Source organism: Sinocyclocheilus grahami, unplaced genomic scaffold, assembly GCF_001515645.1.
Source record: "Sinocyclocheilus grahami isolate Dianchi unplaced genomic scaffold, SAMN03320097.WGS_v1.1 scaffold153.1, whole genome shotgun sequence".
NCBI lineage: Eukaryota > Metazoa > Chordata > Actinopteri > Cypriniformes > Cyprinidae > Sinocyclocheilus > Sinocyclocheilus grahami.
Genome location: NW_015505332.1, coordinates 2,717,261 through 2,738,262, shown reverse-complemented (window position 1 = coordinate 2,738,262; position 21,002 = coordinate 2,717,261). Strand labels below are relative to the sequence as shown.

General features: G+C 34.1%; 1 protein-coding gene across 1 annotated transcript in view; it reads left to right on the top strand.

The window, feature by feature from the left end:
- The window catches only part of LOC107592529 (CUB and sushi domain-containing protein 3-like), a 309,662-nt gene that overhangs the window by 219,224 nt on the left and 69,436 nt on the right, over nucleotides 1–21,002 (top strand). The window contains exons 37-45 of the mRNA XM_016282061.1: nucleotides 2,272–2,388; nucleotides 3,350–3,559; nucleotides 7,112–7,300; nucleotides 7,536–7,713; nucleotides 10,652–10,797; nucleotides 14,448–14,528; nucleotides 14,813–14,926; nucleotides 18,552–18,740; nucleotides 20,090–20,236. Of these exons, the coding sequence (XP_016137547.1) occupies nucleotides 2,272–2,388; nucleotides 3,350–3,559; nucleotides 7,112–7,300; nucleotides 7,536–7,713; nucleotides 10,652–10,797; nucleotides 14,448–14,528; nucleotides 14,813–14,926; nucleotides 18,552–18,740; nucleotides 20,090–20,236 (1,371 nt within the window). The remainder of the gene's footprint in view (nucleotides 1–2,271; nucleotides 2,389–3,349; nucleotides 3,560–7,111; nucleotides 7,301–7,535; nucleotides 7,714–10,651; nucleotides 10,798–14,447; nucleotides 14,529–14,812; nucleotides 14,927–18,551; nucleotides 18,741–20,089; nucleotides 20,237–21,002) is intronic.

Below are 21,002 nucleotides of genomic sequence, written 5' to 3'. Positions count from 1 at the left end.
TTTGGGGGGGGGGGGGGGGGGGGGGGGGGGGGGAATAGGTCTTTCACCCGTATCCAAAAATTGCAAAATATCAATTGCATATCAACAGAAATTTCTACAGTATAGCTTATTTGAGGTTACAAATTCTGATATTCATTATTTATATCATCTACTGTTTTTGCAAATATTTTGAGTTTATTATTACATGCATGAACAATACATTTATTTGTTAATTTCAAAATTGAATTCCATTTTAATTTCATTAATTTCAAAATTAAAATTGAATTCCATTTGAATTCTACTTTCCTAAATGTAGGAATTGAATTACGATTTAAAAGATAAGCTCAGTTGAATTTACAATCTTAAATTTGTTCCATTTCATTTTATTTGATTTTTGTGTAGCAGCTGTTTCATAACAACAATGGAATATTAAAGCAATAAGCCCTGTGAAGCTGTGGTTTACAGTGAATTTACGGCTAAGGGGCGTTGTTAGGCACGAAGCGAAGTGGAGTGCCTAAAACCCCCTTAGCTGTTATAAATTCACTGTAAACCACGGCTTCACAGGGCTTATTGCTTTTATAAAATGGTTATTCCATATACGTAGTAAGGTTTCACAGAATAACACAGAGCAAATAAAGTGTAATGATATTAATAAAAACAGTATTCTTCCACCAAACAATGTAGTTCCTCAGAAACAGCTGTGCTTCCAACAAAGTGTTTGCCAAGCAACACACAAATGTAAACAAAGGTGTATGTTTGTAGAGTAATTTACAAAAGCTTGGAACGCGGCTCAACCAATCAGAATCAAGGACCGGAACTATCCGTTTTATCAAGAAATTTCACTAAAGGAAGTTCCGATGAACATTCGCAAACAGCATTGCAAACTTGGTGGTCTTGTTACATATTGACTTTAAATAGATCATGCACTTGAAAGAAACAAGCACGCTATCTTGTATTGCAATCTATATCTTTCATTTCACGCATTTACAAATTTCATTAACGTCTTTTAGTTTAAGAGAATCAAAGCACCTTCATGAAGGGTGTGTATAAGTGTAGTTGCTCTAGTACCAAGGGGAAACTCGCAATATATCGGAGAACAAAAATAGCGAAGCAGTTTTCAGATGCCATGTTTTTTTTTTTTTACTGCAATAATCTAAAACTAATTTGATCTCAAACTGATTACTAGTAGCAGAAGTTATAACTCCACCACCTGCTTGATGTCAATACGTTTCTCCAACAGTGCATCGTAATATGATAGTTAAGCGTTGTGCGTTTTTTAAATTCAAATTTCATTCCAGTTAAAGTCTACTTCCTTAAATTCCGAAATTGAATTTAAGTTAAGCTCAGATTAAATTATTTTTGAATTTATGCTATTTCTTCTGATTTGATTTTGTTGTAGCCACTGTTTCATATCAGCCATAGAATATTGAAACATCACGTATAGAAATTAACATTTTTTTTTTATCATTTAATGTTAATGCAGATATATAGTGGTTATGATTTGTGTGCATGATATGTTTTCATACTGAACCAAACATCAAAATTATTTAGTTCATGTATTGTTTTTTATACAAATTTAATTCAAATTCAATTCTTCCTTAAATTCAGGAATTGACTTTGGATAGAAAAGTAAAGCTGAATCTAATTTAGAATGTAGCACAAGCCACGGCCATGGCTGAAGAGTGACTCTTGAAGTTTAATTGATCCGAGCTCCTGCAGTGTAAACAGAAGATTCAATGTTCTCTATTGACATTTCAATTGCTGTTCTAAAGTACTGTAAATGGACACAGTGAGTCCAAGAGGCCATTCATTACACATTTGCCAATAAGAAGAATGCAAACACAACCAAGCGCACAGGGGGATATGCACACGCTCCGAAGTAAAATCAAGGGGATATATGTCAGTCTTACATGCTTCGATATTGGCCTTTCAATCCCAGCGAGTTCGAGTGGTGTTAATTTAAAAAGTCATTATGAGAAAACATAACCCATGTATCATTTTCTCCCAACCTCAAAATGAACGCAGCACATTTATTCCATTAGCATTTGAAAGCATTTCTTATTGCACATCATTGCATTGTTATTTATATGTACCAAGAACACGGGGCTTTCTTATATGTGCAAATGAGTTCATTTTGCATATCACTGGATTCCGTAATGGAGTTTGGACTTGATGAATATCTGTTTGATCATTTCTTATTGTTCCATTGGGTGTCTGTTCCCAGTGTGAGGTACAGTATTCTGTGCATGCCGTCTTCACTGACTCTGTGCATGTCTGCTCTTGTCTTTTAAGCCGAGTGCGGGGGATTCCTGTCGGACCTGAATGGAGTCATCCTAAGTCCCGGCTTTCCTGGAAATTACCCCAGTGGACTTGACTGCAACTGGACAGTTAAACTTCCTGTTGGATTTGGTCTGTATCCTGTAACTTTTGAGTTCCATTTTTCTACTTTTCCCCCAAATAGGATTTAATTTATATCTCAGTTGTTTATATCTCTTGACAGAATGAGATTAAATGTAAAATCTCCTGTCTTAGATGTTTCTCCCGAAGAAAAAGACCTCAGTAATCTCACCTCATGTGTTTCCTCTAGAGTTCATGAAAATCCCGATATCTAAGAACTCAAATATTTCTCAATAAATTCTCCCAAGACCAAAGGATCTCAGATACTATCATCGTAAACTAAAACCAAAACCATTAAAAGCATTTTTTGTTACTGAAAATAAACGTTAAATTAAATCAAATATAAAAACTGTTAGTTGCTATGCGCATTTCTAATTTCCATTTAGTTTAAGTTGAAGTACTAAAATAAAAACTGAAATAAATTGTAAATAGACATTAAAAAGGTCAAAATTGCAGAACAAAATTACTAAAACTTTCAAATGAAAACTAAAAATCTAAAAATATTAAAAATGTATGAATAAGTAATTAATTAATAAAACTATAATAGTATATTAATGATGTTAAAATAACATTGTTGTTATCCACATTCATTTTAGACCTCAGTACTCTTACAGTATGTGAACTATTATTTTATTTCTATTCGTATTTCTACTTACAGTAGAATCTTTTACCAACCAAAGGGAAAAACATCGGAGACAAAATTGGTAGTCAATGAAAAGTAAATAAAAGCTTCATGAAGTCATCCGAGTTATGAAACAGCAACCTAAGAATTATTTTTCTTTTGCGAGATGCAAGACTTGTTTTTTTGCGGTAAAATCTAAAAATTATGAAATAGCAATGATTTATAACTGGGAATATTGTGTTTCTTGAAGCTACAAGTCGTGGATTGTTTTGTTTGAACTTTCAAAGTTTACCTTCAGGTATCTTATTGTTAAAATGTACTGTATCTCTCCTCCTATTGTTTATGATCCAGGGATTCACCTACAATTCCTCAACTTCTCCACGGAAGCTGTGCACGACTACCTTGAAGTCCGTAGCGGGACGCTGGACTCGGGCTCGGTGATCGATAGGTTCAGCGGGCCCGTTGTTCCAGAATCTTTCTTCAGCACGACCCACGAGACCAGCTTCTTCTTTCACAGCGACTACTCACAGAACAAACTCGGTTTCCACATCACCTACGAGGGTAAGACGGATTAAACCTGCCCACGGCCATTACCTCCCCTGTCGATATGGACACACACCACTAGATCCCACGAGACCAGCTTCTTCTTTCACAGCGACTACTCACAGAACAAACTCGGTTTCCACATCACCTACGAGGGTAAAACGGATTAAACCTGCCCACGGCCATTACCTCCCCTGTCGATATGGACACACACCACTAGATCCTTTCTCACAATAACAGGATAGGGAATATAGCCAATTGTTCTCTTTGAGTTCAGTCAAAGGCCTTTTTGAAAGCAAGTCAGTGGATCTCGGTAACATCCACTGCAGCTCCAAATGCAAAACTACATCTTTCCAAAGTGTACTGATGACTGATCGGTCTTAACCAAAAGCCCTGTATAATTAGGCTGGTTTTGGGAATGTGTACAGCTGTTGCTCTGGTGCTTTAAAGAGGATACATTTAGAGTCCCAGCTTTTCTGAGAGGATTTAACCCTGCACACAGCTAAAGCTCAGCATGCTAATTAAAAACCAGCAATAAAATACCAGAATTAAAAATGATGCACTACTGGTCTGAACTTTGGAATAATTAAGATTTGTAAAAATGTTTTTCAAAGAAATATTATGACATAATATTACAATTTAAAAATAACTGTTTTCTATTTAAATGTATTTTCCAATGTAATTTATTCCTGTGATGCAAAGCTGGATTTTCAGTATCATTATTCCAGTCTTCAGTGTCACATGATCTTTCAAAAATTCTAAGATGCTGATTTGCTGCACATTTATTATCAATTATCATTGGCTTTCAAAAGTCAAATGGTTCTTATTATTATTATCAATGTTGGAAATGTTCCTGCTTAATATTTTTGTGGAAACCTTGATGCATTCTTTGATAAATAGAAAGTTTAGTGTTTATTTAAAGTATTTCGCTTTTTTAAATTTGTATTTATTTAGTTATTTTAAAATCTTATTTACCACAAACTTTTGAATGGTAATGTATTCCACAAAAATATCAAGCAGTTAAAACATCACAGGAAAACATAAAATATAATATTAACAGTATTAACAATATTGCAGTTTTACTGCATTTCTGATCAATTGCTGAACGGTTGCATTTATGCTTTTCATCTATTTTAATATATTTTATCATTTTAAAAGCAGCTTAAAGCTGTGTAAGAACCTTTTGAATTTCCTGCATAATAAAATGTTCATTTTCTGTAATCTAGATATAATGGGTTAACTTGGATGCTTTGATTTTGAGATTTATTTGACTGGATTGACAGTGTTACTTTATTATTATTTATATACTATTATAAGATGTATACATTTATTGAATTGGCATTTATTTCTGTGTTTTCAGTTTTCAATTTAGCTTTTGTAATTTGATGTTCTTTGGTCATTATTTACCCCAAACTTTTGAATGGTAATGTATCACAAAAGTCACAGGAATAAATTACCATTTTAAATATATTACAAGCAAACAAACAATATATACATTCTAATAATATTAACAGTATTAACAATACAGCTGTTTTACTGCATTTTTGATCAATTGTAGGCTAGGCTTTATTTCAAAAGTATAAAATAAATGTAGTTATTCCAAACTTTCTAATGGTAGTGCATAAGTAGAATTACTATAAATTAGTTAACATCAGTGTCTTTTAATTAAGACGCACCATTTTGCTGCGATTTCTCCTATTAAAGTCATCTGTGTCATATGTGAAGTTTGTCGTAGTACAGCATATGGGTTTGTTCTGTGAGGTTATTAATGATGTTATCTATAGGGTAGCATAACTATAAAAACCCCTAAGTGTTACATTTAAGTATGTAACTTCACATTTGTGCCACGGACATGAAATTGTGCACCTTGCTGATGAGGAGAGGTTTGCTTTTGCTAAATGATTATCCAGTTTTCACCTGGCAGTCAAACCCTAACAGCACATGACAATGCCCCGAGAACCGCTCAGAAGCAACTGTATTGTGTTTTCAAATCTATTTTTATATTCCACCCCTTGTGCCTTTCTGGTTTACACAGCAGGAATCTGTCAGTACTTTGACGTTATGATTCCTGAACAGTGAGATGTTCCTCGTCCCTTGAGAATGACGTTGGGTTTTTGAAGTAAAAAACAGAAGCTCTCGTCCTCAGTGAAACCGCTTCCTTTGACACAGCACAGAAAGGATCTTGCTTTGCAAAATATGTATTGCTTCTGTGACGCTCGTTTTGTTGTTGTGTGTGTGGTCAGACTGCTAAGTTTAGACATTAGACATTTTGGATGAATCGTTAGGATTTTTTATGTTCTGTAAATAACTTATGCTAAGTTATTTTTATGATTCCCTTATATAATGCACATTTACTGTCTACGCATTTGCCACATCATGGACAATAAGTTTAGTAAACTATTTTAGAATTTAATTTCTGAAGCAGCTTTAAGCTATAGGAGAACCTTTTGAAGTTCCAAACATACGTTTTCAGTAAAATAGGTATTATGGGTACATTTTGTTGCTTTTTTTCCCCTGTGTAATTTGTAATTTCAGTGTAGTATACTATTTTGTATTTATATTTTAGATATTTTTATATTTTAGAGTTTTTTTATATAAAGTTCTATATGGCTTTAATTTATTTCTATTTCAGGTTTAGCAATTTTAGTACTTAAATGTATTTATTTCAGTTACCCTGTAGTTTTAAAGGCAACACATTTCTCATTTTTTATTTGTTTTTCATCAAATATTTGATCATTTTTAAAGTATCTTGAACCGTTTGAATTTCCTGCATAATAAAATGTATTTATATTTTTTGTTAAACTAGGTATCATTGGTATCAGTGTTAATTTCGTTGATGAACAATTTTCATCTTAATTTTCAGCCAACAAAATTTTTTTTCGACGATAACGAGACTGTAACAGAATCAACACACATTTTGAATGACAAAAACTGACAAAAACCCGTTGACATCTTCGTCAATGAATAAAAACGGACCTCAAATGTTATGTCTTTTAGTCCAACTAGATTAAAACTAAACCAATTCAGTTGACTAAAATAGTACTAAAACTAAATAGCATTTTCGTCAAAAGACTATGACTGAAACTAAATCAAAATGTGCTGTCAAAATTAACACTGATTGGTATATTTGTATATATGAGAGTGTTACTTTAGTATTATTTATATAATATTATAGGATGTATAAATATATTAAATTAGCATTTATTTCTGTCTTTTCAGTTTTCATTTTAGTTTTAGTAATTTTATGCGCTTGTCATTTTTATTTTTATATTTCTCTATAGCTTTCATTTATTTTTATTTCAGTTTTAGTAGAGTTTATTACATCCACTTGAGTATATTAAATATAATTTTCATTTACATTAAAAATTTTTCATTTTATTCTATACTACTTTATAAATTCTATACTAAGAAATTCTATTTAATGTAATATTTTATTTTATTTCAGCCTTTTTTAGTTTTTTTGCCTAAAGCAATTTTTTATATTTTTAGTTATCCATAACAACACTGATGGACATTGGTGTTTCTCATGGCCTCTCACTGAATAAAGGCTTCTGCTCTGTGATCACTCAGCGTATGAACTGCAGAGGTGTCCGGATCCGCGGCCCTTTCGGAATGGTGTGGTGATTGGCAGTGATTTTGGAGTGGGCATGACCATCTCGTTCCAGTGTCTGCCGGGATACACGCTGCTGGGTGAAGCGTCGCTCACGTGTCTGCATGGCATCAGCCGCAACTGGAACCATCCTGTGCCTCGCTGTGAAGGTACAGAGCCCATCTTACAGAAAACCAACTTTTAACGAAACTGTCATGTTTTGTAGATTCTATGAGATGTTCAGGGGAAAATATGGACCATGTATGAAGGCAGGACTTTAGCGGTGAACTTTAGGCTTATCACCTTTTTATGTCACTGCATTATTGCTTGTTGCAGCTGTATGTAAGGCATTGCAATTCTCCACAAATAGCTGATTGCGTTTTGATTTTATTTGTCCTCCGTCAGCACTTTGTGGTGGTAATATCACGGCCCTCAATGGGACCATCTACTCTCCGGGCCACCCGGCTGACTACCCCAATCTTAAAGACTGCATATGGAGCATCCGAGTACCTCCAGGCAACGGCATCCACATCAACTTCACCGTGCTCAACACCGAGCCCATCTACGACTACATCACCATCTGGTAAGACTTCTGCGAGAGTTTTATAAGAACTCCTCACCTAAAGACTTGCATCTGGTGTCATATAACGACATGAGTGTTATGCTCACAAAATAACATTGGCTTTAGGAAAGAGACTGACCAAATTTGTATTTATTTTTTACTGATACCAATTATTTTTGTTTCAGAGACTGGTCATCGACATGCATGAACTATATTAATCAAATTCATAATTGCTTTTCTTGATAGTTAGATATAACCCATAGCAATGAAAATAATTTAGACTAAAACCATTTGACTGAAAAACAAAAACTGCACAATTTCTTTTTCTTTCTGTCTTTCTTTCTTTCTTTCTTATATTTAAATTAAGCTAAATTATTACATTTTAAATGATTAATTATAGTAACCCTTTATTGATTGATTGACTGATTATGTCTTTAAATATCCAGTGATTAACAATATTTTATATGTACTATATTTTTGATAACAACAACAACAAATAATAATATTATTATGTAATGTTAATAAAAATATTTATAATAGTTACTTTCCAATGTAATTATTAACCATTACATAATAATAATAATAATGGAACTTGTTGGACAAAACCAAGATAAAAAATAAACTTGCACAATATTATATAATAATATAATGTTATTATAATTAGTAGTAATAGTAGTAGTATTAATATTGTGCAAGTTTATTTTCATCTTTGTTTTGGACAATGTATAACGAGTTCAAGTATTTTTCACATGAGAGGAAATCAATCCTGCTGTTGCTTGTTGTTGGGTGCTACTGTTTAGAAATCAAATGAAGCCATTATCAGTAAAAAGAACTAGTAACCAAGTGTGAGTTTAGAGAAGTGTAAAAAAATGCCTATGTCTAGTTTTGGATTTATCAAAATGATTTGTCAAGCACTCCACCAGAGAGTTTGTCCTTGTCCATGAAAAATGCATTTGTGTTAATGCTGCTAAGCTGAGGCTTCTGTAACACTTTATTTGAGTCTTTTATCTGTTTTGTTTCACACATTTCTCTTGTGCTTTTCCATCTTCCATATATTTCCTCCTTGACTGAACATTAATGCTGAAGTGTCAAGCGGCTGGTGCGAAAGCAAAATGTAGACGCTTGTGTTCACGTCATGGAAAATAGGATTGTTCTTGCTTTTCTGAAATATAACTGTTTGATGTACTTTGTATAAGTCCTTCCCCACTAACGCCTCATTCAAAAATCATAAACACAATAATGTATGACCTCCCACATTTACATATCAATGCATATTCAAAGCTCAATGCAATTGTTACTCATGTTTCATGCAAAGTCATTTACATACAGAGGTCTTCAAGGTACAATAGCAAAACCAGCCTGTTTAAGTTCCAGGGTCAGAGCAAGGGAGCAACATTTGTTGAGTAAGATGAAATTTGGTGCAAGGAGGACACATATACAAAAAGTTCATCAAAATCGTCTTCAAACAGTAGATCATCTGAAAGGGAAACTAACCATAGAAGACGAGTTTATGCCAGAGATGTCTGCATTTGTCCCATATGACATTGACATATCACAGAGGAATCTTTACAGAGATTATATATATATATATATATTCCTTTTTATATTTTATAGATAACTTTTTTTTTTTGCATTAAAAATAAAATAAATTGTCTTATGAAAAAAATAAGTGAATTTTAATTAAAATAATTTAAACATTATTTTTTTAATTAATTCTACAGTTTTAACAAATGTAACATTTTTAATTTTAACAAATTGAAACCATTAGACTAAAAAAAATGCACAATTGCCATGAAGTAATTTGTTTGAAATAATATTATTTATTTATTCATTCATTCATTCATGCTGCCATTTTCTAATGTATATACAGTATATATATATATATGGTAACACTTTACAATAAGGTTCATTAGTTAAACATTAGTTAATGTGTAAACTAACATGAATTAGCCATGAGCAATACATTTGTTACTGTATTTACTAATCTTCACTAACGTTAGTTAATAAAAATACAGATGTTCATGTTAGTTCACAGTGCATTAACTAATGTTAACAAGATTTTAATAATGTGTTAGTAAATGTTGAAATTAATATTAACAAAGATTAATAAACGCTGTATAAGTGCAGTTCATTATTAGTTCATGTTAACTAATGTAGTTAACTAATGAACCTTATTGTAAAGTGTTACCATATATATTATTTTCATCTTTGGAAATACTTGCATATGCTTGGATATAATGCAACATTTACTTTTGGCCCACAACCCTCAAATCAAGTTTAATTTTTGGCCCTTTGTATTACAAAAAATTCTTGCCACCTATCGTTATTCAGCTCAATTCAGTTTAACGGTGATTCAATTCGGTTCGAAGTCGATGTTGCAAAATTCATCAAATATGATTCATCAAATTAAGCTGATTCAGCTCTAAAGCTGCTCTTTAGAAGACATTATCCATAGAGTCATTAACCACCTCAATTCAGTTCAAGTTTTCTTCTGTTTCGATTAGTTTCAGTGTTGTCAAATCAATATTACTGAAAATTGATGAAGTGATCATAACGAATGCACATTCATTATCTAGCAAAAGTATTTTGCATAACATTAATAGAAACTGTTATTTGCTGCAGCGCACATTAAATTAGACATTATTATGAACAACATTATATAAAAGTAAAAAAAAACAAAAACATGCTGTTACAAGGTCATTTTGTATGCTATGCATTGACTGTATAAGTCCACCATTCAGCCTGTTTATTGAGGGTTTAGAAGCACGACTGACACACACTGCAGAGAAGAGACATCTGCTGTCCTGTTTTCATAAACATGCTTTATAAGATCCCGACACTCACCCGCCAGACGTGGGAGAGCGACTTCTGGAGAGTATTATATCAGCAAACAGAAGAAGTCAAAGAAGGTTTTTAATGTTTCATATCTGGCTTTGAACAGATCTGTTGTCACCCTTAGGGACGGCCCTGACCAAACATCCCCACAGATCGGTCAATTCAGCGGCAGCTCGCCTCAGGAGGCCGTTTCCAGCACGTCCAATCACATCCTGCTCAAGTTCCACAGCGACTTCAGCACCAGCGGATTCTTTCTTCTGCGTTACCATGGTGAGCAGAATCTTGCGCAGTTTTGCTTCCTCTTTCACGACGGCTTAGTTCGCTTATAGTTGTTTATTGTCAGCTCGATTATCCAGGCTTATTCCCTCACGCCCACAGAACGTGTTACTTATGCCGTACGTACGCTGAGGAGAGCCATGAACGTACATACATTCAACCCAAACTGTGGCATGAAATTGCATTAGGAACCTTCTGGATTGTGTACCTTCGAACGCCTGTTTAACGTGTCACATTGCTGCTTTCTTGGCCCCTTGTTTTTTGTTTTACTGCAAGGGCTAGAAATTGCATTACTTGTTTCTTCAGAAAATGGCTTCGATTATTGCAGCTGCCACATTCCGATGGCGCTATAATGTGTTTGGAAACTTCCATCATCCGTAATAACAGCCATTTCTGAACGAGCAGGTGTGGAAACATATGCATTCGGCTTCTAAGGCAGCATCCTAGTAAGTGATGATTTGATATGCTCTACATAGTGTGCATCATACAAAACAGATGCACTCTTCGTATGGAGACTGAAAAAAATCGATTTGCATTTAGCATCCAACACAATACTCGAGCATAAAATGCATTGGTTTTGATTAGTAATGGCTTCAGTGTTGTCAGTGCTTTTTGGTTTTGATTGAAATGCAAGTATGTTTTTGATGTAAATACCTCCCGACTTGTCCACAATCTTGGATTTTTTCCACTTTTTACCAGAGATACATGCAATGCTGCTTTAAAATGGGTCCAGTTGCAATAATCTTTGTGTATGATGCTTTGCAATTCTATCAATGTAGGCAGATCACTAGGTTATGGAATAGCTTTTAACAGGGGAAATAGCAGCTGAACACGACGGATGACCTTTGAACCCCATCCGTTTTCTCTAATCTGTTTTGCAATTGTGATGGGAGACCGTTATTCAATAAAAGACGTTAATATCTGCGTTAGCATATTTTCTGCTGATGCTTTTGTAGGTCACCAATAAACCGATACAGCATAAGGAAGTTATGTCAAATGCTCCAAAGCTGATTAGAATTTTAAAAGATAATAAGATAAGATAGTCGTGGTCCCAGAGCTGCCAAAATGCCCATTCTCCAGTTTAAAATTGCCTTTAATGTGTTAGCGTAGTAACAGCGGAGTTTCTCAGCATTCAGAGTGTTTGTGAGTGTTCCTGTGTTTCCCCAATGATGAATTCTAAATGAAATGTGTTTTTGTTTGTTGGTGTTGGCGTTGAACAATATAGAGGTCATGTAGCTCTTCGGTAACTGGTGAATCTTTATGATGTTACGATACTGAGAGGGTTTGCTGGATCTTATCTATATAAAAAGGTGCTTAAATTCATTTGAAGAAACCCCTAACTCTATGTATTCATATTCTTTGCATTTGTTTATTGTGTCGGCTGTTTGCATAAATAAGCACCAATTATTTTCTACAGAAAGTGGATAAAATAAATGATTTGTATGTAATATTGGCTATTAATCATGACAGCAAATTATTAGCTAATTAAATTGTTACATGTAAAATGAATAATATTACACTAAAAATAAATGTATTATTGTTATTATTAACCCCTTAACCAGGACTATAAATGTATTAATCTTTTAATCTCCATTGTGTCGGCAGGTTGCATAAACAAGCATCACTTTTTTTTTTCTTAAGAAAATTAAAAAATATATTTTCCATTCTGCCATTTCCATAATATTTTATTTCTATATATATATAGTGTTTACCATTATTAATTACAGGAAATTATTACATTTATTAGCAAATTATTTAAAATTATATATATATCTATACAGTATATATTAGTGCTGTCAAATGATTAACATGTTTTTAATGAGATTTTAATGGAAAATTATATTTTAAATGAACTTCAATCAGGTTTCCGCTCAGGTCATCGTACTATTACAGCTGCTATGTTGACTAAAAATGATATTATTACATGCCTAGATAATAAACAGTACTGTGCTGCTCTATTTGTTGATCTCTCTAAAGCATTTGATTCTGTAGATCACAAAATCTTATGGCAGAGACTCAGATGCTTGGGTTTTAGTAAAATGAGTCTAAATTGGTTCAAGAATTATCTGACAGAAAGAATGCAGTGTGTCTCAGCTGAAAATTTCATTTCTACAGAATTAAAAATAAATAAAGGAGTCCCACAGGGATCTATTTTAGCTCCTGTTTTATTTTCACTTTATATTAATGACCTACATCAAGAGATAAACACAGCAAAAATCCATTTATATGCTGATGACACAATTATTTATGCAGTTGCACAGTCTATGAATCAAGCCATAGAGCTGTTACAAGATTCCTTTCGGTCACTGCAATTTTCATTGTTAAAACTGAAATTGGTTTTAAATGCTAACAAAACTAAATATATGGTCTTTACTCGGAGTCGTACCAAAATAACTGTTCCACCTATTCTAACCTTGGAAGGGAACTGTATTGAAAGAGTAAATAGTTATAAATACTTGGGCTTATGGCTTGATGAACGGTTGGGCTTAAATATTCATATTGAAAAAAAAGCTCAGACCTAAATTGGGTTTTGTTTTTCGAATTAAGAAGTGCTAAAAAAAAAGAATTATCCAAAGTTGTTTCCTTTCAGTGTTGGACTATGGTGATGTGGTTTATATGCTTGCAAACTGGTCCTTATTAAGGAAGTTGGATAGTATATATCATGCTGCAATACGATTTGTGACAAATACATCTTCACGTTCCCATCACTGTACTTTGTACAAAATAGTTGGTTGTTCATGCTTGTACCAAAGGAGAAAAATGCATATGTTATTATTTACTGCCAAGGCATTATTAGGTAAACTGCCAACTTATATTTGTAATCTTTTATCATATTATACTTGTAATTATAGCACTAGAAACTCTTACAAATTACATTTGACTGTTCCTAGAGTACACTGAAATTGGCAAAACTATAAATTACAGTAAATTATTATTATCACCTTAACTATGTATCAATCTTCAGGATTATAAACAGGTTACACTATTTTTTCTTTGTAAAATATAATAATATATTTCCCCATGCTGTCTTTTTGCTAATGTTTTATATATAGTATTTGCCATTAATAATTACTGCAAATTACTACAGTTGAAAATGATTTTTTTAATATCATAAAACTTATTGTCATTATTTTTAATAATGTTTTCAAAGTAATTTTGTATGTGCATAAATGAACTGGTCACTGAATTTGAAAATCATTTCCGAATATTTATGACCACACAACAACATGAAGTTCGCATAAACTATTCTTAACATTTGTGAATTATATGTCTTAGTGAGGGAGTACGACATAATGTACTGCTCAACATATTTGTCTTCAAATGATGTTACATCACAATAGTGATTATTATCATAGCATACCGGTTATAGAAGGTTCTTAATGCATATGATCCTCTTTTAGAAACTCTTGCAATTAGACATTGTTATAATTGTAAGGCATAATCAGTGTTGGCGAGGCAGATGCTATGTATGACCCTTGATTACGATTCATACTTTGCATCGGCGGAGGCGCCTAATTTTGTTGTACATTTAGAAAATCTCAGGTTGACTGGTGTGATGATTTAAGATGTAAGTGTGTGGGTTGTATTCAAACTTAACCAGCAGCTAAACATCACGTTTCTCACTCATCTCGTTCCCTTCGCAGCTTACCAACTTCGTGTCTGTCAACCTCCCCCACGTGTCGCCAACGCAGAGATCCTGGCTGAAGATGATGAATTTGAAATTGGTAAGATTGCAGGACGTTTGGTGATCATCTGTTTGCATAGATTTATCACGCATCGAACCCTCATTAAAGAGACGCTCCCAAGGTGCCCACCTTCGCAATGCAGCGTTTCTTATTTAATGTGAAAGAAAATGCCCCTTTCTGTGGGGAAAATAACACCTGATGCTCTGCATTTGTCATCATTACTGTCACAAGCATGTAAGCAGACAGGTCTTAATTAGCTAATGTGTTGTTGAGCGCTAGTTGTAGTGGAAAAGCAAAGATCTGGGTGTGTAATTACTCAACAGGAGACATCATCAGGTACCGCTGCCTGCCGGGCTTCACGCTGCTCGGGAGCGAGATCTTGACCTGTAGGTTGGGTGAGCGACTCCAGATGGATGGTCCTCCTCCATTCTGCCAAGGTTAGTTTGGCAGCACATCCAGCACTCGGTCTCATTTGTGTCGGTGCTCTTCCTGTTTTTATGTCTCACGTCGTTAGCACTGCCGCTAGTTGTTAGGCTCTTTTGGACTTCCGGATGAAGGATTAAAACTTAATATCAGACAGCGTGATTCCTGATGTCTTGAAGTAATTTATGACCGCCCACATTTACATGTAAACATAATGATTATGTGCCATTCCTAATGTTTTTCAGGTTCAGTCAAGTTCAATATGAATTGAGGTAACTAACAAGGTGCAGACTTGAAATTTGAATGTAAAAATATATTGAAATACACTGAAATTCAATACATTGATGCTATTGTTAAGTTGAAGACAAGTATAAAATAAACCTGACATTCTGATATTTTTCCCGTATTTTATATTTCCCGTCTTTAATAATGAAAGAAAATTTTTTTTTTTTTAAATTAGTCATTTAGATTATACGGCAACATTTGAATTTGCGGTTTGCAATTCAACTAAATGCAACTGAAATTCAAATGCATTGATGTTATTAACTAGAAAGAAAAAATTTGAATGCTTTCCATTCTGCCATTTTCTCCATCATTTTAATTAGTATTCGCCATCAATAATTGCAGCAAATTATTACAGTTATTTGCAAATTAATGTAATCATTATATTTAAAATGAATCGTTTTAATTTTATAGGGAAAATTGAATTGGAGTAGCGAACATGGTGCAGATTTGCAGTACAAATTTGAATGGTAAAATACATTGAAATAATTGAAATCCAAATGTATTGATGTCATTTTTAACTAGAAAGAGTATTTAAAGTATTTTTAAAAATCCATTCTGCCCTGTTTCTAACATTTTATATAAGTATTTACCATAATTTTACCACAGATTATTACCGTTTTAAGCAAATTAACGACATTTTGCATTTGACGTATGAGTCATTTTAATATTACAGCTGAAATTAATTGAAATACATTGAAATTCAAAAGCATCGTACACTTCAATTAGAAAGAGAGAGTATAAAAATATACTTTCCATTCTGCCATTTTCCTAATATTTCATATTAGTATTTACCATTAATAATTAGAGTAAATTATTACAGTTTTAGCATATTAAAATTAATGATTTTAATATTACAGCAGAACATCAATTGAGGTAGCAAACACTGTGCTGACTTGCAATTGAATGTTAATATACATTGAAATTAATATGCATTGTGGTCATTTTTAGAAAGGTTAAAAATACTGTAAATTTAAAGTCTATTTTTAAAAATAAATATGTACATGTTTTTATATATTTATTCATATTTTCAAAAAATGATGGGAGTGAAAGGACCTCCAGTTTTTCAGAATGCATCGCCTATGTGTTGACTTACTATGAATTGAAATTCAGTGGCCAATTCAAATCATCTTGGTACTCTAAAGAGAAGCAACATGTTTTTATTTTATATTCTTAACCAGCTTTGTATGTCAGTGCCATTGTGTTAAGTAGCTCTGCACATTGCTTTAAAATTATACTCTACATAACAGTTTATTAATCTCAAAATGTTCTGATTGACTATGATTGAGTCATGCCACATTTTACTTTTAGTGAGAAAAGGCAAATTACTGCAAATCACAGGAAACTTGTCACTCCTCGTCATGTTGGGTAAAAGTAAATTATGAGGCAAGAAACCGTGATTATAAGGTTGACATGATAAGTGCTCTTCAGGGGGAAAAAAAGACAAAATGGTCTCTTTAGGGAGTTGCACAAGCATAGAACATGGTGACAATGTCATGCAATCAGTTTTTTCTATATTTGCAGTTGATTTGTCAGATGGTGTTTTTGCCAACATGGCTCATTTGAAAAACATGCCTACCTGCATTTTTTGCAAAACTCAAAAACATTCCTATACAATTAGTGATTTACAGCTAAAATTAACATTTGTAGTAATAAAACAACTATTTTTATTCCTTATTCACACAAATTATGATTACGGGGCCAGATTATCAGTTAATAAAGATTTTTTTTCCCACAATTCCTTGCCCAATACTATGTTATGACCACAAAACACGTTTGAAATAATGACTAATATGTAAACGAATACATTTTGATGTTTGCATCACATAGCTAGCTCCATATGTGGCTTTTCTAATGTAGTAAACTTGCTCGGAAGCGCACCTAGCATAAGGCAAGGCAAGTTTATTTATACAGCACATTTCATACACAATGGTAACTCAAAGTGCTTTACATAAGAAAATAAATAAATAAATAATCACAACAATAAAACAAGGAATTTAAAAACTATGAAAATGATTAAAAAAAATGTATTTAAGAGGTTTAAAATGAATTTAAAACAGTTAAGAATAGAAAATGATTATAAATAAAATATAGTGCAATCAGTTGGGACATCGCACAGTGCTCATTCAATAAATGCACAGCTAAACAGATGAGTTTTGAGTCTGCATTTAAATGTGACTAATGTTTTAGCACATCTGATCTCTTCTGGAAGCTGATTCCAACTGCGGGCGGCATAATAACTAAAAGCGGACTCCCGTTATTTTGTGTGAACCCTTGGTATTTCTAACTGACTCGATCCTAATAATCTGAGTGGTCCGTTAGGTTTATATTCAATGAACATATCTGCTATGTATTTAAGTCCTAGGCCATTGAGTGATTTATAAACGAGTAAAAGTACTTTCAAATCAATCCTAAATATAACTGGAAGCCAGTGTAAGGACCTAAGGACTGGTGTGAGTTTAAGTATTTGTTCAGCTGATTAAAGACTACCTTTTCAATAAGCTTGCATATAAAAGGAAGGTGTATAGTTGCTCAATATGGTGTTATCAAGATTGCTCTTTTTCAGAAGGGGTTTAAAGGAACACTCCACTATTTTTGAAAATAGGCTCATTTTCCAGTTAAACGGTTGAGTTTTACTGTTTTTTTTCGAATCTATTCAGCCGATCTCCGGGTCTGGTGGTAGCACTTTTAGCTGTAGCTTAGACCGTTAGCATCTTGCTCAAAAATGACCAAAGAGTTTCTCTATTTTTCCTATTTAAAACTTGACTCTTCTGTAGTTACATCGTGTACTAAGACCGACGGAAAATGAAAAGTTGCAATTGTCTAGGCCGATATGGCTGGGAACTATACTCTCATTCCTGCGTATTAATCAAGACACTTTGTTGCCGTACCATGGGTGCAGCAGGCGCAATGATATTACGCAGGCTAACTTCCGTCAACATAACCAACGTGACCACCTGCTTGCACAGGGAGCATACTGAGGAATATTTTCAGGCGCTGCGTAGTATCATTGCGCTTGCTGCACCCAAAGCTTGGGGTCAGGTATAGTTTAGGTAGTGTGTTATTTTCAAATGCATTCATCTTTTAGCATCACACTCACATCACGTTTCTGCCGCGATACATGCAACAAACAGTTTAATTAAAAGTTGCCAGTTAAACATCCATCTGTTCCTGATAAAACGAAACACTGTTTTAGTGCCACTCAATGGACATTTCACTTTGAAAGTGTCACAAAACCTTCGGGAAGCAACATACTGTAATATAATTTTGCAGAAATGTCACCAGAGACACGTTTTTCCATTGAGCCTGGGTTGGTTTTTGCACTATTTAACACGTGGTCATTTGGTTACTTCTTAGTGCAATGTCCTGACAATGAAGTTCTGTTCGACTCGACGGGTGTAATCCTGAGTCCAGGTTATCCTGACAGCTACCCCAACCTTCAGATGTGCTCCTGGATGATCAACGTGGAGAAGGGCTACAACATCACACTGCACTTTGAACTCTTCCAGACGGAGAAAGAGTTTGATATTCTGGAGATCTTTGATGGTGGGTTTGAATTATTCCTCATATTCAGACATCATCTGACAGCCCGTGCAACTGTGTCCCTGAATATTGCAGTCATTATTCTCTGGCCTGTCGTAACTGACGCTTTTCTTGAAATTTTGAAATGTAATTTGGAGCCTTGGGAATGAGAAATAACGGAGAAATAACGGAGTTGCTTTTTTAGACCCATGACCATTATGAGAGAAATATTTCCTATCCCCCTAAAAAAAACCTCATTTAGAACCAGCAGACATGCAAAATGCTAGAAAGATTCAAGTATTTCTTGATACCGAGGCAATGGCAAAGACAATTCGAAATACATTCAGAGCGCTAATTACTTAAGTGCTTGCAATCAGCAAATTACCCTATTACTCATCATTGATTGGATGCTCATTAATGCCCATGGCATTTGCAGAGTCCCAGTGGAATAGGAAGTGAGAAGCAATACCAATTTCCTTCTCTCAGGCCAGATTTTGTGTTCATGTTTTGCAGCAAAGCAATTTTTGGAGCTCTTTCCCTAGTGTCTAAAACTAAATCGTCTGAATCCCATCAGATGGACATTTCCACATGATGGATTTATTCTAAGAAATCTTCTTTGCTCATTGCCACATATGGAAACTACTTGTTAAAGGAATAGTTCTCCCAAAAATGAAAATTTGCTGAAAATGTACTCCCTCAGGCCATCCAAGGTGTTGATTAGTTTGTTTCTTCATTGGAACAGATTTGGAGAAATTCAGCATTTCATCACTTGCTCTGCAGTGCATGGGTGCCTTCAGAATGAGAATCCAAACAACTGATAAAAACATCACAATAATCCACACCACTCCAGTCCATCAAGCAAAAGTTTAAAGTTAAAATGGCCTAATGACGCACAGCTTTTCACTTCACATAATGCTAATTGATGGACTGGAGTCATGTGGATTACTTGTGGATTATTGTGATGTTTTTATCAGCTGTTTGGACTCTCATTCTGACGGCACCCATTCACTACAGAGGATCCATTGGTGAGCAAGTGATGTAGAAATGCTATATTTCTCTAAATCTGTTCCAATGAAGAAACAGACTCGTCTACATTTTGGGTGGCCTGAGGGGTGAGTAAATTTTCAGCAAATTTTCATTCTTTAGTAAACCGTTCCTTTAAATTTCCAAAATGCTGCATTTGTTCTGTTAGAATGTCAAACTTGAACCATCAGCGATGACATAATTGAATTCTGAATTGCATTCAGTCTCCTAAATTTGCGGTTTGCAAACTTCTTCAAACTATCCTTGTACATAACTTTAAGAACATTTCTTTGCTGATTTATTTACATTGGAAATGCAAATGTGTTTTATTTTGTTTTATTTTTTTGCAGGACCAAATATTTACAGTCAGAGCCTGGCTGTGTTGAGCGGAGATCTAAGTGTGCCCTTCAACATGACCACCACGGGTCACCAACTGTTTCTCCGCTGGTCGTCTGATCACGGCACCAACAAAAAGGGCTTTCGTATCACTTACGTGGGTGAGTATCAAAGTATGTATCCCCGATTGGTAATTCCTTTCAGTTCTGTGTGTGTCTCCCGTGACCTTTTGTCTGTCCTGCCCATGGCACGTTCGTCCAAGTCTGTGTCCCATCTGTCCATGTGTTTGTGTCCAAATGTTTGTGTATTTGTAACTTTGGAGTCAGGAAATGTAATAGAAGTTGCCTAAAACGATATAGGCCTAAAATTCTGAAGAATGTAATCAAATCATTAAATTTCACAGTACATTTTATGTAAGATGTCACACGTTAGGCCTGTTTCACACATCCTATAAGGTGAAAGGAAATATAAGGAAAACTGCAAACACCGGTGTGTGTTGAACTCCCACACTAGCTGGATTCCAGCCACATATTTTATGTAAATTCTGGGGCAGTGCATAAATAACATGCTCGATGCAAACACCAAGATACAAATAAAATTTCCAAAATGTGCATAAAAATGCACACTTGAGGTAGATAAATGTGCATACACTGTCACATCAGTTCACGTTTGTGTGGCGTAACATATATAGAAAATAAGCACATTGCATTACCACATATCAGTATTCTCTTATAAATATATAAATTGCAATTCAAAACTCCAGATCCAGGTTAAATTCAGTATACATGAGGAGAACTGCTTACGTCACCTGGTTTCAGTCAGACGTGAATTTAAACATGTATACAGAAATTTAGAAATGCATACAGAAAACATAAACAGAAAATAACCACAATGCATTACATATCAGTATTTCCTTAAAAAAAAAAA